This window comes from Lynx rufus, unplaced genomic scaffold (genome assembly GCF_022079265.1).
Source record: "Lynx rufus isolate CCGP_SWC_20201006 ecotype Redwood Valley unplaced genomic scaffold, mLynRuf1.p SCAF_7, whole genome shotgun sequence".
NCBI classification, from domain to species: Eukaryota; Metazoa; Chordata; class Mammalia; order Carnivora; family Felidae; genus Lynx; species Lynx rufus.
Window position 1 is genome coordinate 20115878 of NW_025814889.1, and position 21939 is coordinate 20137816.

The 21939-nt window shown below is 34.8% G+C and overlaps 1 protein-coding gene across 10 annotated transcripts in view; it reads left to right on the forward strand.

Moving 5' to 3' along the window:
* The window catches only part of MLLT10 (MLLT10 histone lysine methyltransferase DOT1L cofactor), a 240055-nt gene that overhangs the window by 164989 nt on the left and 53127 nt on the right, over positions 1-21939 (forward strand). For 7 of the 10 annotated variants that reach the window (XM_047066600.1, XM_047066599.1, XM_047066598.1 and 4 more), the window contains 4 exons: positions 1380-1632; positions 4947-5516; positions 13121-13165; positions 14009-14041. In XM_047066600.1, the coding sequence (XP_046922556.1) occupies positions 1380-1632; positions 4947-5516; positions 13121-13165; positions 14009-14041 (901 nt within the window). The remainder of the gene's footprint in view (positions 1-1379; positions 1633-4946; positions 5517-13120; positions 13166-14008; positions 14042-21939) is intronic. The other 3 variants (XM_047066606.1, XM_047066607.1, XM_047066603.1) reach the window with 3 other exon arrangements.

A 21939-nucleotide genomic window follows, 5' to 3' on the forward strand; every position in this document is an offset into this window, starting at 1 on the left:
CTGCATCAGAGATTTTAGATAGATGATTCAGAAAAATATTTATTCATTTATTTATTCAGCAGAAATTTAGGGCTGTTTGTCTTTCAGGCATTTAGTGAACGTAAACAGGGACAACAAAAATCCTGACCCATTGGACTTACAAACCTTATACTTCTTTTTTTCTTTTTTAAATGTTTATTTATTTATTTTGTTAGAGCATGAGCAGGGGAGGAGCAGGTGTGGGGAGAGAATCCCAAGTAGGCTCTATGCTGTCAGTGTAGAGCCTGACGTGGGGCTTGATCCTATGAACTGTGAGCTCATGACTTGGCCTGAAATCAAGAGTTGGGTGCTCAACAGACTTAGCCACCCAGGCACCCCAAACCTTTTAGTTTGAAGCATGTTGATTAATATACATCTGTTAGAACACATTCTCACCTTTCATAGTCATTTAATTTACTATTATTTGCATATACCTTGTCTTAAAAATGATTGTTAAACTAATTGGAAATGATTGGAAACTAATTGTTTAGACAGGTCTTTATTTTGTATTTTTCCTAAACATATCTAGATCATGGGGGTGATTACAGATCCGTTTTAGGGTATATAATACTTTCTTTCAATTTTTTTTTAATGTTTATTTATTTTCGGGGAGGCGGGGAGGAGGGACAGAGAGATGGAGAGAAAGAATCCCAAGTAGGCTCCATGCTCAGTGCAGAACCCCATGCCAGGCACATTCCTACGACCTTGAGATCATGACCTGAGCTAAAATTAAGAGTTGGACGCTTCACTGACTAAGCTACCCAGGCGCCCCAATACTTCTAATTTTTAAAAATCTTAACTGCAAAGTATAACAGTTCCTTCATCTTAATACTTGGAAGAAATGGTTTGTGTTTTAAAGGCTTTAATCTTTCTGTTTTGGAAGGTAGCCTTCACCTGAATTAAAGATTCTTGCTCTGACCTGTGCTGAAGCTTTATAATCTCATGGATCTTCTCCTCTAATGAATTTGTAGCACTTTATTTCTCGCTCATTGTTGCCTTTGTGCTGAACGTTAAAGCTGATGGTAATTTCATGACTAGGAAGTAGTTTTTTCTTATTGAATTGTGTTGCTTGAGAAGCAAGTACCTTCAATACTAAAACTGTGTTGCTGAAGAACTATAACTAATATGTACTTTAACTTATTGTTGCAATTTATAAATATTTGCAATAGACTAAAATAATTGTTTTCATGTGATTTTCTTAGGTGGTCTCACTTACTTTATAACTGAAACTTTAATATGTTTATCTTAGAAGCTGAACAATTATTTATTATTATTAATATGCCTCCCCCTCTGCCCACCTATAGCTAAAATCTAATCCGTTCTTTTTTTCTTTCAACTTCCTTTCTCAATCAAAATGTTAGACTTATACAAGCACTAGCAGCAACTCTATATCTGGATCATTGAAGCGTTTGGAAGATACTGCAGCTCGATTTACAAATGCAAACTTCCAGGAAGTCTCTGCGCACACAACTAGTGGAAAAGATGTTTCAGAGGCTAGAGGGTCAGAGGGAAAAGGGAAGAAATCTTCAGCTCACAGCTCAGGTCAAAGGGGAAGAAAGCCTGGTGGCCGAAATCCAGGAACGACTGTGTCAGCAGCTAGTCCTTTCCAGCAAGGTATTAATTATGATGTTTTAGTTAACATAATTGTTCTTGCGATGATCAGTAGCAGTTAAGTTTTGTAAAATTATTTTTTCTTTATAACTAATGGATAATTGGAGATTATTTTACGAATAGTTGCTGTAGTGAGATTACTTAAGACTAGTCTTCCTTGTTAAAATGTTTCTGGGACCTTTTATGTTATGACATGTGCTTCCAAAGCTGAATTGTAAATTTTAATGTTTAAATAGATGTGGAATAAAGTTTAAGTTTGGGGAGAAAAAAGAATAAAAGCTGGAGTTTTCCTTTCTGCTCTATAGAACAGTCTTTGTTTTTAATAAATTGTTATCATTTATCTTTCCTAATTAAACACTAGAATAGTTAAAGCATATATTTTTAGTAAGTAAACAAATACTGGGTAATTTGTAGGGAATCTAAATAGTTCTCAGAAAATAATAGCTGTTGATTATTAATGCATTTATTACAAAGTTTGAAGTTTAAAGTAGAATTTGGCTAAGTTTGCATATTCTTTTAGTAAGGCTACTATAACAAGATGCCCATTTAATTTTGAATTTTAGTTTAACAACATTATTTTTCAGTATGTCTCAAAGAAATGCATGGAATATATTTATACTGAAAAAATAATCTGTTCCTTAACTAAAATTCAAAATTAACTGGGCATGCTGTATTCTATACGATAACCCTATTTTATGGAGAACAGAATAACGCAGCTAAACTTTACAATCCATTAACCCTATGTTCTAGGTTTTTATCTTGTGTTAATCTTTAAGAAATTTTTTTTAATGTTTGTTTATTTTTGAGAGAAAGAGAAGGCGCGCACGCGCGCAAGCAGGGGAGGGGCAGAGAGAGAGTGAGACACAGAATCCGAAGCAGGCTCCAGGCTCTGCGCTGTCAGCACAGAGCCCAGCGCGGGGCTCGAACCCATGAGCGATGAGATCATGACCTGAGATGAAGTTGGATGCCTAAGTGACTGAGTGACCCAGGCGCCCCTATTTTGTGTTAATTTTTAACTTGAACATAAATATTTTGAGAAATATAAATGTTAAAAACTGTTGGAGATAAATGTATTAGTGAAGTGTACAATATATATACCTCCTTCCCCCAGTTTTTTGCCCCCTAGGAATAAACGAGAGGGGACAAGTTGTCTTTTTCTTTACTTTCAGCTTTTGCTGTTAATAAAAATCTGAATATGTAGAGAGACGGCTAAGTGCTGATCTTTCATTAAAAAGTTTATATATTTTAAAGTAAATTATTTTGGGCTTCAGGATTTTCAAGTCCTAGATTTTTTTTTTTAATTTTTGCCTTATATTACAAAAAATTCAGACAAGTAGAAAAAGAAATAAAATGCCAAACCTGCTGTTTTAGTTTAATACATTTACTTTATATTTGTTGTTATTTTTATTCCACTGTGGGAAATAAGTAGTAAAACCTTAATTATTTTTAATGTAACTATTTACATTTTGAATGTGATATTAGCGAATTCAGTTATCTCTTTTCTATAATTAAGACCTTATTTTCCACTGTTAAAAATTGCATTTTTTGGTTTTTAATCTTTGAAGTACTAATCCATTTAGAAAAGAAACACCTCATTTTCTTGAAGTTTATAATGTTGAAGAGTCTTTTCCTGCCTCTGTTGAGACATGGTAGAATGATGTTATGTTTTCATATCTGAGGTAATATTCAATAAAAGTTTTAAAAGTTGAAATTTAAAGATAGGGTATTTAAGATGCTTGGTTTTATTTTTTTCATTGTGGGCAATATGTGAATTTTAGAAGATATATGTTAAAGTATTGCATATACTAAATGTTTGAAAGTATTTGCTACACTGTAGTGAGCTTTTAACACCAGCTGTAAAAACAAAAATGTGTGGAAAAAAGACAGATGGTGACAGATCAGAATGGATAATAAAGAATTTCTTTATAGTTGCTAATTAAGTGGCAAATTAGTTATCCTTAAATGATTGATGTAATGTAAATGGCTTCTTAATATGTATGTTTTTCTATACAGATATAACTTGAAAATGCTCACATAGGTACAAATAATTTTGTAAGTGAATAAAATGGATATTCTCTTCAAAGAGTTAAATTTTAGACCTATTAATGTTCTTCCTTTATAAGCCATTTCAGAAGAGCTTAAGATTTAAAATTCAAAACCTTGAAACTTTAGTTAAAAAGAAATTCTTGTGTGTGGGGGAAAATACTGTTGTAAATATTTAGGTGGATTTATGTGTGATTATATTTTAATGTGCTCTGCAATAAAATTTAACCCTTAGCTTGAAATTTCCCTTCCATTCTGATGCAACACTTTATTTTGAGCTTTTGTTTTTAAGACATTAATTAAAATATGATACAGTGTAAGTTTTATGAAATGTTATTAGATGTGTGGTCACAACTGAGTCTGGTGAGCCTAGAGACAGTTTGGTGAATTGGGATGGTGGACCAAACTATTGTTTCATCCCAGCCATATTGTTTTTCTGCCAAGTAACTAAGAACCTTTATTTTACAATGGCATAGTGGGCAACTAATGTTCTTTAAAGAGTGAGGAGAGAAAAAGCAGTTGTGAAAGGGATTCCTTAGGGTGCCTCTCTTATGATTTTACTTTCATAAAAGCAATCGCACAGTGTTAGTGGCTGATTTCTTTATGCAGCTGCAGAGGAAGTGGACTGGGAGAATGTAAGGTATATAGATTAGGGTTCCATGTGATCATTATTATTTTATCAAATCCATGTTTTGGTGGGGTAGATTAACTGAATAGCAATACTCACTAACACTGTCTTGAAGTTAAAACTCGGAACTTAAAATCTAAGCAACGTCTTTTGGTTCTGGGTGTGTGTTGGGAACATTTAAATCTTCAGTAATTGAAAAAGAGGAAGTTCTCCCAGTTATTCAGATTAACAGTAGTAGTCTTGTCAAACTCTCTTTGAGAATTGCTGTTCTTCAGTCCTTCCTCCAGCATACACAGGTATTTGGGGAAACACTGAGGAATGTTGCCATAGCAAAAGGTAGGTCGAATAAAGCACATCTTTTATCTTGGTCATTGTAGAAGTAATAGCTTACAATTTAAGAGTTAATACTCAGTTTAATAACTATTAAATGACAGATATTTTTTAAAGAAAGTTTTATAGATAAACTTGATTTCATAATCACCTTTTTTAAACTCTACTTTGTTACATAGTGTTGTCCTAAGTTTTATAGTTAGTTTTTTCTTCTCCATCTCTTTTTGATGATTGTATCATTTCTATTGCTCATGGGAACTTTTGCATCCAATTTTTTTCTTTTCCTATCCCCCCCCCCTTTTTTATTTTACTACAGGCAGTTTTTCAGGAACTCCAGGCAGTGTAAAATCATCTTCGGGAAGTTCAGTACAGTCTCCCCAGGATTTCTTGAGCTTTACAGACTCAGATCTGCGTAATGACAGTTATACTCACTCCCAACAGTCATCATCAACCAAAGATGTACATAAAGGAGAGTCTGGAAGCCAGGAAGGGGGGGTAAATAGTTTTAGTTCCATAATGGGTCTCCCTTCGACCTCAGCTGTTATTTCACAGCCTAAAAGCTTTGAAAATTCACCTGGAGATTTGGGTAATTCCAGCCTTCCTACAGCAGGATATAAACGGGCTCAAACTTCTGGCATAGAAGAAGAAACTGTAAAGGAAAAGAAAAGAAAAGGAAGTAAACAAAGTAAGCATGGGCCTGGTAGACCTAAAGGAAACAAAAATCAAGAGAATGTTTCTCATCTCTCAGTTTCTTCTGCTTCACCAACATCATCGGTAGCATCAGCTGCAGGAAGTGTAACCAGCTCTAGTCTTCAGAAGTCTCCTACCTTGCTCAGGAATGGAAGTTTACAAAGTCTTAGTGTTGGCTCGTCTCCAGTTGGTTCAGGTAGGGATTTGCCCCCCCCCCCTTTTTTTTTTACTTAATGCCCCCGTCCCCGTTCTTGTACCCCAAAAGGGAAATTAAGCTATTATTATGTTAATACTTTGAGTTGCTGAATGACATTTACTTGTCTGAATGGAAAGAAAATTGTTATGTAAGATCTTAGACAGTTCGGTATTTGGACAAGATGTTTGGCACTAATCTGATAGTTTGCTTAACTAAAAATAGGCTGAATAGTTTATTTATTGGTCATTCAGTTCTTATGAAATACCTGGAATTAATTTCCCATTTTTGTTTTTGCTTTACCTGCAAGTATTTTAAAACCAACTCAGAATTCACAATTGAGGTGTGAGAGTTTTGCATAGTTTTGCACTGTTTTTGATTGGTGCTTGTTTTGGGGCTTCCGTTCTCTAAAGTTTACATTGTTTTAGTTTTCTCAGTTCCTCACACAAATTCTACTTGAAGTACTCCATCTGGAATATTTTTTAATCAGTAATAAATGATTTGAAAAATGGACTTTAACAGTCATATTTTATTTCAGGAGATATCTGAAATGATTTATGTTCATTTTGTTTTCAAGTATGTTTAGCAGTTTTTTTTTTTTTTTACCATTGACTTTACTATAGTATGAATGAATTTTATATATGTTGTTACATCATTGGGATGCCTCTTTAACCTATACTTTGCATTATGAATATTTTCAGTTCTTACAGATTTTAAGGTTCATGTTTTTAGACAAAAACTTAACAGTTTAGATATTACCTAAATGCCAACATCTGTCTTTTAAATTGTTCTTCAATTTGAGGTAAATGGGAATTTGCTCTCATTCTAAGGGAGTAAAGAGCATATGTAAAGGTCAGAAGTGAAAATTATTAACTATAAGTATCATTTGTGCTAGGGTCTGTTAATGCTTTATGTTTATTATCTTGTTTAATCCCTACACAAGTTTTACAAAATATGGGCTATTTATTTCCCCCTTTTACAGCTGATAATCCCAAGGCTTAGATAGGTAAAATAAATTGCCCAAGATCACAACGGACAATTTCTTTCTTTCCGTTTTTCTTAGCCAGCTTCATTGCCACAGTGGATCTGTTTGTTTTTGAGGAATGAGTAGAAACTGTGACAGGATTGTTTCATTAGAAGCATTAAGGATGGATTTAGAGCATGATTTCTCAATCTTGGCACTGTTGACATTTTGGCCGGGACAATTCCTTACTGTGCAGTCCTGTCCTGTGCATTGGTAGGGCATTTATCAGGATCCCCAGCCTCTACCCACTAGATGCCAGTAGCATCCAAAGTTCCCCTTCACCCCTCAGTAGTGACAATCAAAAAATGTTGGGGGAAGGGTGCAAAATCTAAACCCACTATTTTAGGGGGGAATAATTCAAATTGTAATGAGAAATAAATCCATTGAAAAAATTTATATTGCACATCTGAATATACATTTTATTTATATGTGTTCTTTTAGACCAAAGGGCTTAGCAACTAGGATTAACCCCTAGTCACAACAAAATAAATTTAGACAATTTACTTAAAAAATTGAGTTCATACTCATTTTTTAGCAAGAGACATAAGTAATCAGGTGAATAACTTACTGAGAAAATTAAGCCTGAATTTCCTTTTGTGAAGAGATCCTCACTGATTTCCTATATACATAGAAGCATAGTCTGAATGTTACTGCATTTCAGAAATTGCATTGATTCGAATAGATGCTGTTTGAAATACACATCCTCAAGTTAATGGAGTTAAATCTTGATTTACATCTCTGAAGAGATTTTCCTACCTGTTACAGATTTAGGGAGATTTTAGCCATGGGAGATTGTGTTCTTTTCACAATAATTACTTTCTGAGGGCAGTGTTTGTGGTATATCTATAGGAGAAAAGCATGAATTTGTGTCTTTTTAACCTCACCGTTAGGTAAAGAAATTTAGGGAGAAACTCCCATAAATATTATTTCATTAAAGTAAATGATGTAAATTTAGACTTGCCAAGATTTTTTTTTCTTAAAATTGTGTTTAAAAATAACTGAAGATTTATGTTTTGTCAAAGCTATAATCATGGACTAAGATTACTTAAAATGATTTGAGATAATATATCCTTAGTATACATTTTAATAAAAGTTTTAGGACTAGATCAGAGCATACCCTTATTGATAAGCTCACTACTAAAAAGTCTATTCCTTACTTAGAAGAACCTGGATATTTAGGAATTACCATGGATATTTAGGAATTATGCCCTCTAAATCGTAAGTTAAGAATTGTTAACCGCTGTTGACACATAGTATGTACTACACAATGTCTTTTTGTTTTCTTTTTGTTTTTCAATGTTTATTTTTTTGAGAAAGAGAGAAACAGAGCGAGAGGGGAGGGAGGGGCAGAGAGAAAGGGAGACAGAATCCAAACCAGGCTCCAGGCTCTAAGCTGTCAGCACAGAGCCCAAGGTGGAACTCAAACTCCTGAACTGCGATCATGACCTGAGCCGAAGTCAGGCTGCCTAACCGACTGAGCCACCCAGGTGCCCCACTACACGTTGTCTAAGCACTTGATAGAAATTGAGTGTTATTACTCATTGTAAAGAAGTGGAAGCAATTTTCACAGCTCTGTATGGTGGAACCATGCATGCATTTTCCTTGATTCGAGAGACCCTCGATTATAATATTCAAGAGGTGTTTACTGGTGAAGGTCTAAAACCACACTAGTATATAGTGTCAGTCATACTTTAAGCAGCGGAATCAGTGAGAAAATTTGAGCCAATAATTTCACTTGCAAAGTTGAATGTCTTACTAGTATGAAAATGCTAAATTTTCTTTGAACTAATTTTAGATTGAGAAATTAGTAGTTTTGTAGTTTTAAAACCGGGAAACTTTTTTCCCATATAAGTAAGTAGGAGGGAGAAATGTATACTGTATACTGTGTTATCCAGAATTGTTTTTGTATGATGACCTTTTCAAAAGATTTGTTTGCTTTCACGACAAGTTGATAATTTAGTAATGATGAAGGTGACCTTTGTAAGCACTTGTTGGCTATGATGTTAGACTATAACATGCTCTATATAATCCTAGCTTCATGAGGCAAGGAGGTCTGTTTGTCATGTTCATCGCTGTCTCCTCACTGCCAGCACAGTGCTTTGTATATAATAGATTGTAAACATATTTTTTTTAATGAATGAATACTATTAGTAATTACCGAGAACACATCATGTGGTTAGTAGTACCTGTGTGATTTTTAACTTCTAAGTGTTTATAGCCAGGTTGCAAGTGAAATTATTTATTTATTTATTTACCATATAGTATTACAGACCAGTTTAGGATGTGTTAATTAAGTTGGAAAAGACCATAGAGAAGTTGGGATTTGAATTACACTTCGGAGTAGGCAGAGAAACGCCCACAGCAGTATCAGAAAAGAAAGTAGAGTTGTATTTGAAGGATAAACCTAATTGAAACAAGAAACTTGTGTTTGTGGGATAGGTGGAGGTAATGTGGACCAAGTAGGACAGGATGAGTTTGTGGGAAGTTGAAGGTCAGGCCGAAGAAATCCAACTTCCAGGCTGGTCTTAGAATAGACATCCTGGACTTAATTCTGGCAACTTCCTATTAAAAGAACTTCATTGACAGAAAAAAAATACATTGCTTCCATTAGCTTGCAGTAATCGTTAATGTCCTATATTTGAAAGCACCTAACAGTTTCCAAAGAACTCTTAATTAGTATCTTACTTGTTCCTAAGAACAACCTTGTGAAATAGGGCAGCTGCTATTATCGTTGTTGTATTTCCTCTGATTTTACCACAACTAGGATATATAGCAGAAGTAGAATCAGATCCTTGTAATGTGATTGTCTTAAAATTGTTAGAAACATTGACTTAATAGTAATCAAAGTTTTATCATGACATATTCAAATTATAGTAGCATGTATGTAGCAAAATATTTCTTCTAGGAACTTCAGATCCTGTCAGAGTAGAAATCCAGAAAATATCTGTAAGCTCCTTGTCTGATCAAGGGTTTGGATTGTAAGATTTTTATTGTAAGTTGAAGTACATCTTGATAAGTGATTTACTGTTATAGTGACTTGTACAAAATGGGAAATCAATGTGTTGTTTTAAGTGGCTACTAAAGGTTGTAAGTTTGGGTGTATAGATTATGTTAAGCTTTTTTTTTTTTTTAATGTTTTTATTTTATTTTTGAGAGAGACAGACACTGTGAGTGGGGGGAGGGGCAGAGAGAGGAGGAGACACACAATCTGAAGCAGGCTTCAGGCTCTGAGCTGTCAGCAGAGACCCCGATGCAGGGCTGGAACTCAGGGACAGTGAGGTCATGACCTGAGCTGAAGTCGGACACCCAACCGACCAAGCCACCCAGGTGCCCCCGTGTTAACCTTTTTTTTTCTATATGTATTCTAGACAAGTAGAGCTTTTGAAAATTAATACAGCATTTGGAAAAGTTGACCTGTTGTATTTGTCCTTTTTTCCTATTTATCTTAACCACATTGCAAGAGTTTGCAATTTACTAAAGTGAAAGTTAACATTTTTTTCTTCATAAAAGTTAACATCTTATTTGAGAAAATTCTGGTTTTCATTAAATGATAAGTAGTTGATGGTTTAGCGTTAACTTATTTTCTTTGAGTATCCTTTCAAAGTTTCTCTGTTTTTTATTTTATTTTTGAATTGTATTTATTTTTAAAGTTTATTTATTTTGAGAGAGAGAGCAGGAGCAGAGGAGGGGCAGAGAGAGAGAGAATCCCAAGCAGGCACCACGCTGTCCATGGAAAGCCTGATGCAGGGCTCGAACTCATGAACTGTGAGATCATGACCTGAGCCGAAACCAAGAGTTGGTCACTTAACTGACCTAGCCACCCGGGTGCCCCCTCCCCCCCATTTTTAAAAATCTTAGTCTCTAGTTCTTTAATATGACGCTGCCATAGCTTTGCAAGTTGAGGTACTTGAAATCTATTTTAGTGATGGAATTCTTTAGTGGTGATAAATGCTGTAAAAGGAGATTCTAGGAAGGCAGTTGTTTGATTCTGACCTTGAGTACTTAGTCATGAAGTCTTGAGGTTTTATGGAGATGAGTTATTAATATGAATAGATCACTTTAAGAGAAGTTTGTTCTTGTGGCGCCTGTGTGGCTCAGTCAGGTAAGCGGACGACTTTGGCTCAGGTCAAGATCTTGCAGTTCACGAGTTTGAGCCCCATGTCCGGCTTTGCGCTGACAGCTCAGAGCCTGGAGCCTGCTTCGGATTCTGTGTGTCCTTCTCTCTCTGCCCCTCCCCCACTCACGCTCTGTCTCTCAAAAATTAATCAATAAATAAAACATTAAAAAATTTTTAAAGAAAAAGAAGTTCTGACTTCTACTGAAAAGTGAAGGTTATGAAAGTTTAACTTGAGCCCATGTAACTATGAATGGGTTTGTGTTAAATATATGCTTATTTATGTTATATCCTACTTAGGTTACTAAAATGAAATTGAGAAGTCTTTTCCTGGTAAAAGGAAACAAATTCTGTATTCTGTAAACAAATAAGGGAATCATAAAGATACAAATAATCTAATAAATTCACAAGAGTAGACTTAACAGTTATTGAACATACTTCATACCCATCTTAATGAGTCAAGTTCATGGTTTTATATATATTGATTATGTTGGGTCATAAACGAAAATCATAGGATATTGGATGCTGCTAAGACCAGAATATACCTTGAAATTTGCTTCCTCAGAAAATCCTCTGATTTTTGTTTTCGTCTTTGATGATTTGAAAATTTGCTGGCCCTGTACCACGTGGGTCTTTTTGCAAAAGTACCAGATCAAAGGCCAGAATAGCCATATTCTGTTTATTTCCCCCCCAGAGAAAATCCTTTTGGTATTATGAGTGTCCTTTGGTTCTTTTTCTGCACCATTCCAGACAACTACCATTTCTCTATAATGTACCATTTCAATCTTTTCAGTAGCCCTCACTCTCTTTTTTTAAATCTCACTTGAATTTGTTAATGAGCATTAAAGATGGCAAATTCTTCCACCATGTCTCAGTTTTTGAGTATCATCTGGAAAGGACTTCATTAAACTCATCAGAAGTTTGGTTTTTCAACAGTAGCTAATGTGAAGGGTTTTTTCCTTTTTTTAAAAAACATTAGAACGATTAAAAGTGAGTGCTCGCTTGCCTCTGCCTTGCTTTGTCTTTCTTATTTCAAGTTATTTGGAGGGTGCCCATGATTGGACTTGACTTCTGAGATATGCATATGTGTAGATGTGTGAGTGATGGTTGCCTAGAAGACTCCGTTGTACACATGATTCCTAGAAGTCATATTTTTGGTTAAGTAATTCCAGAGAATTTCCAGATATTCTTCTTTTTAAAAAAGCCCAACTGTGTTAGCCACAGAGGAATACCTGTTGTTTCCCTGGTTAGCAGGCCGGGTCCTTTGAGTCACAGACTTAGTCCTGTGCCAGTTAGCTTTTCCTTTGGAATGCCATACAGAAATTTATTTTTCATTTTCTCAGGAGCTTTTGCTTTTAGCAGTGTTTCATTGCCTTATGTCATCCTCTGTTTGTTCTCTTCATTTGGGTGGAGCAGAAGAATAAGAGTGATGGCTTATTCATTCATTATCGCCATCAAAAATGAAAGAAAAGTACAAGAAAGTAAGCTGGGTGTAGTTTTGACAAGTTTTATATTAAAATCATAGATTTCTGCTCATATATAAACTAATTTTTTGTACTTGAATTGTAATGTCTAATTGACCACAGAATTCAGATGTTTTTGACAAATTGTTCTCGTCTAATGAATTATATAAAACACATTAGTTTATCACATTGCTGACTATACTCCCTCTTATTATGAATACATTTTTTCTTACACGCTTGTTTCACAGATTAATTTGTAAGCCCTTATGTCTTTTCCTCTTTTTTTAAAAAGGTTTTTTAATGTTGGGATGCCTAGGTGGCTCATTTGGTTAAGCGTCCGACTTTGGCTCAGGTCATGATCACAAGGTTTGTGAATTCAAGCCCCGCGTCAGGCTTTGTGCTAACAGCTCAGAGCCTGGGGGCCTGCTTTGGATTCTGTGTCTCCCTCTTTCTCTCTGCTCATCCCATGCTCATGCTCTGTCACTCTCTGTATCTCAATAATAAATAAACATTTAAAAATTAAAAAAAAAATTGTTTTTAATGTTTATTTATCTCAGAGAGAGAGACAGAGACGGAGTGTGAGTGGGGGAGGGGCAGAGAGAGACAGAGACACAGAATCAGATACAGGCTCCAGGCTCTGACCTGTCAGCACAGAGCCTGACATGGGACTCAAACCCGCAAACCCTGAGATCATGACCTTACCCTAAATTGGCCAACTGAGCCACCCAGGCGCCCCTTTTCCTCATTCTTTGTATACACATGCACATGTACACATTCCCGCACTATCCCATCAAAGAGTTGTGAGAATTCCATCATGTTTGGTCCGTCTTCCCATCACATTATCACATGCCAGATACTGGTTTATAATTTCTATTCCCACACTTCTGTTTGACCTTCTCAGCTAGACTTTGAGGTGAATGTTTCCTTGTTTTTCTGGCCTATTTTCTTTTTCTACCCTCGAATCACTGGCAACTTCTCCTGATTCCTTTCTCCTCCCTCCCAACAGAAATTTCCATGCAGTATCGGCATGATGGAGCTTGTCCAACAGCTAGTAAGTTGTCGAACTGGGTTGGTAACCCGGGCTTTTTGACTTCTACTTTAGTGTTTTTTTTCCTATTATATAATGCCACCCCTGAAGCTCTTTAAGTTTTAATTTTCCATAATGCGGTTGGTTCTTAATTGGGTTTTTTCCCTCCTACAGAGATACCTTAACTTGCTGCTTGTCTTGTGGTCAAGATCCATGTTAGTCCAATTGCGACCAAATTTTAAGTATTGTTGGCTTTTTAATGTGGTGTTTCTTGTGACTTCTGTTCCCTGTTGCAGTAATATTTTTAGAATTTGGTTCCCACTAATCTTAATGTTAATGTAATTTTTTAATATTTGTATGTTGGTATTAGATAGAATTCTTGCCTTGACCTTTATATATGTCGAGACTATTATACTGAAGTCTAGGAAATGAGAATTTTTGATTGGGTTAGATGATAAAATGAAGTTTTTCTTTATAATAAATACTGCTGAGTGTAGAATTTGTTGTGATCGATTTACCTTTACAGAATTGAATCCTACAGATACTTTAGCAAGAAAGACATTACATAGACTATGAAACATCTTTTTAAAAGTAATTTTATATATGTATTATTAAGAAAATTTGTCACTATTATGACAATATATCTAACATATTAAATTTATTAGGTGATAGATTGACAAATGAAATACAATATTTAGAAATTTATACTGTATAAAAACTGAGCCAAGCTTACAGTTTTAATGATTCAAACAATGATACATGATACTTACTGAGATTTTATTATACTGTTTCAGTCTATGCCTATGTATTTCTTTTGTGTGTTTGAGAATGATCTTAACCTGAAGTCCTTTTTTCCTTACTTAAAAGCTTTCTCAGAGTTGCTGAATGCAATACACAATGGTAAGTTTTATTAGAATCTTCTCTAGTGGTTCATTTATCACAAAGGTTGCCTTTTATAGAGAACCCGGGTTGAAAGCTTGCATGTTCTATTGATACAATGAAACCCAGCTCTGCAGTGAGGCAATTGTTCAGCCCCTCAGTGAGAACTTTCTGTAGATTGCCTACAGGAGGATGCTAGGTCAATATAGTTCATCAGTTTCGCTTTTATTGTCTCTCTGGAAGGCAAAATGATAATAGTGTTGTTCTAACTTTATGAAACTCTTTTTTTTCTATTTTTGTAAATAGTTTTTCTAGTTCTTTTGAGCTCTCTTGTGGCAGTGCAGTTAGTAATTGGTGCTTAGGTCAAGAATTAGCTGCTTCTTCCACAACTTGAAATGTGAATTTTGTTGTTGGGATTTAAAAAAGTTACTGTGTAGAATACTTTTACTGCATTGCCCCTATATTTTATATACTGAATAAATGGAAGATAGCCTTTTAAATGATGCTTAATTTGGAACCAGGTTTTTACAGGGGAGTTGCATCTTCTGCAGAGTTGGGTTCTAAAATCAGGACATGAGGCAAATGCTAGCTTTTTTCAATATTGCAGTGTAATTATAATGAGAGTCACGTTTGCAGTAATGTTTGAGTGATTCTTCGGTTTTGAAGAAAATTTAGTATTCAAAAAAACTCTTTTGAATCTAGTGTCCTCTTTGTTGCTTGTTTTCAGTTATTAACTGACATAACTTACCTGCTCAAGATAGTTTATGTAATTCTAAGAGGTTTTTGAGCACATTTTATTAACTTCATGAAATCTTGCATATTTTGATAATGTAGTTTAATTTGCAAGTCGCTTTGTGTTGTATTTGGAGTATATTGTCAGATGTTTACAAATCTATAGCAAGAAACCAATGGCATGGTGAAAAGGCATAGACACTTGTGTTGATTCTGAGGGTTGGGGTGGTCAGGATGGGAAACCCATTTTACAAATGATCATTTTATTAATGAGTATCTTTATTTATAATCTTTGCTTCCCTGTGTAACCGGAATTGCAGACTCTCAGTGAATTCTCCAGATAACATGGAACTCTTGAACTTTAGGTATCTAGAGGAAAAAGGGATTGGAAGCATTCCTGAAAATAAACTAAATATGTTACTATTCTTTGGTAGGGAAGCATAAAAATAGAAGAGGTTTAACATCTTTTTCAGTTTGCATAAATTTGGCTGTCTAATTTTGGAATATTAGAGTTTTAGAGACATAAAGAAAGTTTGAAAAGCGTATACTTGGAATAATAAAGTAGATTTTGTGGGGAGCGATTGAGAATGAATTGTCACATAAATCCTTTGCCATTGTTGGCCAACAAAGTACTGGAATATGTCAATTTAATGGGACAGTTGTCATGTTTTTCTCTATAGGTGAATGAAATTAATGTCCTGGGATTAATAGAATGAACACAGGTTTTCTTTAAAATTTTGTGTTTCTTTAAAAGATTGTGTTTGAGACAGAACACTGTGGTAGTATAGTCAGATATTTGTGTGTTCTTAGTCACATAATTTTGAAACATGAAATAATGTTTTTTTTTTTAATACCTTTATTTTATTTTATATCTAGAAGTTTGTACCTCTTGACCTCCTTCACCCCTTTTGCCTCCTCTCTTGATTCTGTTTTCCTAAGCAACCACCAGTCTGTTTTCTATATTCATGAGCCTGGAGTATTTTGGATTTTGTTTTGTTTTAGATTCCATATTTGAGATCATATAGTATTTATCTTTATCTTTTCTATCTGACTTAACTTCACTTGGCATAATGCCATCAAGGTCCATCACTTTGTCACAAATGGCAAAATTTTGTTCATTTTTATAGCTAAATAATATTCTGTTGTATGTATATATAGCACATTTTCATTACTGTTCACCCATTGATGGACGTTTAGGTTGTTTCCATGTCTTGGCTATTTGTAAATAATGTTGCAGTGAACATGGGGTGCACGTATTTTCTCAAATTAGTGTTTTCATTTTCTTTGGATAAATATCCAGAAGTGGAATTACTGGATATATGTTCAACTTTTAATTTTTTGAAGAACTTCAAACTTTTCCATAGTGGCTCCACCATTTTACATTCCCACCAACAGTACACAAGGGTTCCCTTTTCTCCGCATCCTATGATTTCTTAACTTTTTGATAATAGCAGTTTAACAGATAGGAGGTGATAACTCAGTGTGATTTTGATTTGCATTTCCCTGATGATTAGTGATGTTAAGCATCTTTTCATGTGTCTTTTGGCCACCTGTACATTGTCTTTGGAAAAATATCCATCAAAACCAGATGGTTTGAGGATTTTTTTGTTATTGAATTATATGAGGTTTTTAAAGTATGTTTTGGGGGTGCCTGGTGGCTCAGTCGGTTGAATGGCCCACTCTTGATTTTGGCTCAAGTCACGACTGTAAGGTGGTAAGATTGAGCCCCATGCTGGGTTCCATGCTGATTGTGGAACCTGCTTAAGATTCATTCATTCACTCTCTCTCTCCCTCCCTCCCTTTCTTCCTCCCTCTTTTGCTTTCTCTTCCTCCCTCCCTCTTTCACCTTCTTTTAGTTCCTCCCTCCCTCCCTCCCTCTCTCTCTTCCTCTGCCCCCTCCCTCACTCCCACTGTGTGTCTCTCTCTCTCTCTCTCTCTCTCTCAAAAAAAACAAACCAACAATACGTGGATATTATCAGACATATGATTTGCGAATATTTTCTCCCATTCAGTGCACTGCCTTTTTATTTTGTTGATGGTTTCCTTTGCTGTGCAGTGCCATTTTAGTTTGATGTACTTGAGGGGTTTTTTTGGCTTTGGTCAAATCCAGAATATCATAATTCATGTTAAGGAGCTTACCGCCTATGTTTTCTTCTAGAAGTTTTATGGCTCAGGGTCTTATATTCAAGTCTTCAATCCATTTTGAGTTAATTTTTGTGTACAGTGTAAGGTAGTGGACCAATTTCATTCTTTTGCATGTAGTTCAGTTTTCCCAGCATCATTTATCAGAGACTGTCCTTTCCCCATTGTATATTCTTGGCTCCGTGTAAATAACTTGACTCTACATGCATGTGTTTTTTTCCTGGGCTTTCCATTGTGTTCATTGATCTGTGTGTCTGTTCTTATGCTGATATCATATTGTTTTGATTGTTATGGCTTTGTAATGTAGTTTGAAATCAGGGAGCATGAAGGATCCAGCTTTGTTCTTTGTTCTCAAAATTGTTTTGGCTTTTCAAGGTCTTTTGTGGTTTCATACAAATTTGGGGTTTATTCTACTTTTGTGAAATACTATTAGAATTTTGATAAGGATTGCACTGAATCTGTAGAGTGCTTTGAGTAGTATGGACATTTAAACGATACTATTCTGATCCATAAACGTGGAATATCTTTCCATTTATTTGTGTCTTCAGTTTGTTTTGTTGATGTCTTCTAGTTCTCAGTATACAGATCTTTCACCCCCGTAATTAAATTTATTCCTAGATATTTTATTTTTTGATGTAATTGTAAATGGGATTGTTTTCTTAATTTCTCTTTCTGGTAGATTGTTTTTAGTGTATAAAAACACAACAGATTTTTGTATGTTGGTTTTTTATCCTGCAACTTTACTGAATTTATTAGTTCTTAACTGGTGGAATCTTTAGGGTTTTCTATAAATAATATGTCATCTGGAAATAGTGACAGTTTTACTTCTTCCCTTTCAATTAGGATGCTTTTAATTCCTTTTTCTTATAGTTGCTCTGGACTTAATATTTTTTATTGCAAAGAGAAGAATAGTAGTGATGCCTGGTGAAATGGTATTTTAACCTAATGAGGATTTGAGGGAGAAATACTTGGACTTAGTTGGGAAAATCCATGTTTGTGTTCTCTCTCTGTCTCTCTCACTTTTTTTTTTTAAGTGTTAGCTTATTTTTTTAAATTGTAAAATACACATAAAATTTGCCGTTTTAACCATTTTTAAGTGTTATATTCACATTGTTGTACAACCAGTCTCCAGGAGTTTTTAATCTTGTAAAACTGGCACTCTGTAGTTATTAAACAACAGCTTTCGTTTTCTCTCTCCACCCTGCCAAGAACAACTATAGTTCTTTCTGTTTGTATCTATTTGACTGTTCTAGATACTTCATAAGAATAGAATCATACGGTATCTGTCTTTTTGTGAATGGCTTATTTCCCTTAGCAGTAATGCCTTTCAGGTTTATCCATGTAAAGCATGTATCCGAATTTCCTTTTTTTAAGGCTAAATAATATTCCATTGTGTGTATATACTGTCATTTTCTTTATTCATTTATCTGTTGAGAGACATTAGATTGCTTCTACCTTTTGATTATTATGAATAAGCTGCTTTGAATGTAGATGTGCAAGTAATCTCTTTGAATCTCCATTTTACCCAGAGATGCAATTGCTAGATCATATGGTAGTTCTGTTTTAAGACAGAGTGTCATACTGGTTTCCACAGTGGGTGCACCATTTTACATTCGTGCCACCAGTGCACAAGGATTCCAATTTTTCCACATCCTATTATTTTGCTCATTTGTTTGTTTTTTATAGTAACCACAGTACTGGGTGTGAGGTGTTAAATGTTAGACTTTACATATTTTATTTCTTTATTATATTGAGTATCAAGCAATAAAAAGCTTGAAACTTGTCAATCAGAGAGGAATAAAAAAAGAATTTATGTTTTATCTTATTCAGTCATTTTCTATGGTCAAACAGTATACATTTATTAACTTACAGTCTGTAGGTTAGAAGTCTGACATGGACTTGCTGGGTTAAAATCAGGATATTGGCAGGCTTTGTTCTTTTTTTTTTAAGGTGATAGGAGAGAATCTGTTTCCTTACCATTTCCAACTTCTAGAAGCTGCCTGCTTATTTTGCATAACGGCCTCATCCTCTGCCTTGAAAGCCATCAGTGTTGGGTAGAGTCTGTCTTATGCTCATGCCTGTCTGATTCTCAGATTCAAATTTTATGACAGCTTGGATGATTTGATTGGGCTCTCTCAGACAGTCTAGGATAATCTGTCTTTCTCAGCGTTCTTAATTTAAATACATTTGTTTAGTCCCTTTTGCTATTTAAGGTAACATACTCACAGGTTTATCTTTGGGGTGGGGGGAGGTATTATCTGCCTACCATATCTGCTTCATGGTTATTTAACTGCTTTATTACAAGTAAGTATTACTGCTTAATCTAACAAGAAGATATAACATGTATAAATATTTATGTACCCAATATAGGAGCAACCAAGTATGTAAAAGAAATATTAATGCCTAACGGGAGAAACAGCAATACAATAATAATAGGGGACTTTAACACCTCATTACATCATTGGATAGATCACTGAAACAGAAAGTCAATAAAGAAATACCAACCGTAAGCAACACAGTAGACAGGATGGACTTGCACAGATAATTTATAGAACATCCATTTAAAAACACAAGAATGTACATTCTTCTCAAGTGCACATGGAATGTATTCCAGGACATATCATATGTTAAACTATTAAACAAGTCTTAATAAATTTAAGAAGATTGAAATTCTATCACACATCTATTCTGAACACAATGATATGGAACTAGAAATTAATCGCAAGCAGAAAACTGGAACATTCACAAATATGTCAAGATTGAACAACATTGTTACTGAATAATTAATTAATGGGTTAGAGAAAAAAATCAAAAGGGAAGTAAAAAGACGCCTTGAGATAAAAATGGAAATGTAACATACCAAAATTACTGGTTGCAGCAAAAACAGTACTAAGAGGAAAGTTCATAGCAATTAATGCCTACCTCAAGAAACAAAAACTGCAATGTAGCTTTATACCTCAAGACACTAGAAAAAGAAGAACAAATGACGTCTTGAGTTCGTAGGAGGGAAATAAAAATTAGAACAGAAATAGAGACTTAAAAAGACAATAGAAAAGATCGGTGAAACTAAGATCTGGTTCTTTGAAAAGATAAAGAAGATTGACAAACCTTTTGACTCAATCAAGACAAAAGAGGACTTAAATAAAATCAGAAATGGAAGAGGAGATTACAGCTGATACCACAGAAATACAAAGGGTCATAAGAGAGCACTGTGAACAATTATACATACCAACAAAATGGATAACCTAGAAGAAATGGGTGGATTCCTAGAAGCATATTACCTTCTAAGACTGAATCATGATGAAATGAAAAATCTGAATAGACTGATTACTAGTAATGAAGTTGAATCAGTAATCAAAAACCTCCCAACAAACAAAATTCCATGATCAGATGGCTACACTGGTGAATTCTACCAGACATTCAAAGAAGAAGTAAGATCAGTCTTTCTCACACTTTTCCAAAAGATAGAAGTGGCAAAACTCTTCCAAACTCATTTTACTAGGCCAGCATTACCCTGATACCAAAACCAGACAAGGGCACCACAAAAAAAGGGAATTACAGGCCTGTATCCCTGATGAACATAGATGTAAGAATCCTCAACAAAATATCAGCAAAACAAATTCAATAACGCATTATAACTATTGTGCAGTGGGGCGCCTGGGTGGCTCAGTCAGTTAAGCATCCAACTCTTGATTTAGGCTTGGGTCATGATCTCACGGTTTCTGAGATCAAGCCCCACACCAGGCTCCAAAGCCTGCTTGGGATTCTCCCTCTCCTCTCCCTGCCCCTTTCCCACTTACACACATGTATACTCTTTCAAAATAAATAAACATTTTTTAAAATGTACCATACACCACGATCAAATGGGATTTATTCCAGGGATGCAAGGATGGTTTAACACCTGCAAATCAGTTCATGTGAGACACACCATATAACAACATGAAGGACAGAATTATACGGTCATCTAAGTAGGTAAGTACTTTACAAAAGTCAACATCCAGTTATGATAAAAACTATCAACGAAATGGGTATAAAAGGGGAATATACCTCAACATAATAAAAGCCATATGTGACAAGCTCACAGCTGGCATCATACTTGACAGTGAAAAACCGAAAGATTTTCCTCTAAGATCAGGAACAAGACAAGAACGTCCGCTCACCACTTTTATTCAACATAGTACTGGGAGTCCTAACCAAAGCAGTTAAGCAAGTAAAAGAAATAAAAGGCATCCAGATGGAAAAAGAAGTTAAACTATTTTCAGATGACATATTCTATATAGAAAACCCTGAAGACTTCATCAGAAAACTGTTAGAACTAATAAGCAAATTCAGTATAGTTGCAGGATGCAAAATCAGTATGCCAGAAGGTATTACATAAATTGTTTCCAAAATTAGGTTTCATTAGCACGTGCATTTATGAAGTATTTTTGGCTTTAGTACGCTTTTTGTTAACTTTTCTCTCTTAAACTGCTAGTGACTAGTTCAGTTGCCAATTCCTTGCAGAATAATTGTTGGCCACTCTGTTTTGAACCTTTTTGTATACACTACAACATTCTCCTCTTTCTTTTAAATAAAATATTTCAGAATTACGTAAAGTACAGAGACTGATACACATCGTGAATTTATTACTAATTTAACATCTTAATATTTTGCCATATTTTCATAGATCCTTTTCCAATTTATGAAATATTTGATACATTTTAAGCAATATGTGTAAGCTCTGTAGCATGCAATAATAAATACTCAGGAACCTTTCACCAATTTAAGAAATAGAATGTCACTAATGTTGTTGAGCCTAGTGCATGCTCTTTACCACTGTATTCCCCAAAGTTTAACTACTGTCCTGATTTTTACATTTATCATTCCTCTGCTCTATTCTGAAAGTGTGCATGTATAAAAAGCACATTCCCTTACCCTGTTTCATTCTTTTCTGTGTCAGAGTAAATGGTGGTTCTTCTACTTCTCCATTATCTCATTATCTCATTTCCCCCCTAAATTTTTAATGAGATAAAATTCACATAACATAAAAGTTACCATTTTAAGCT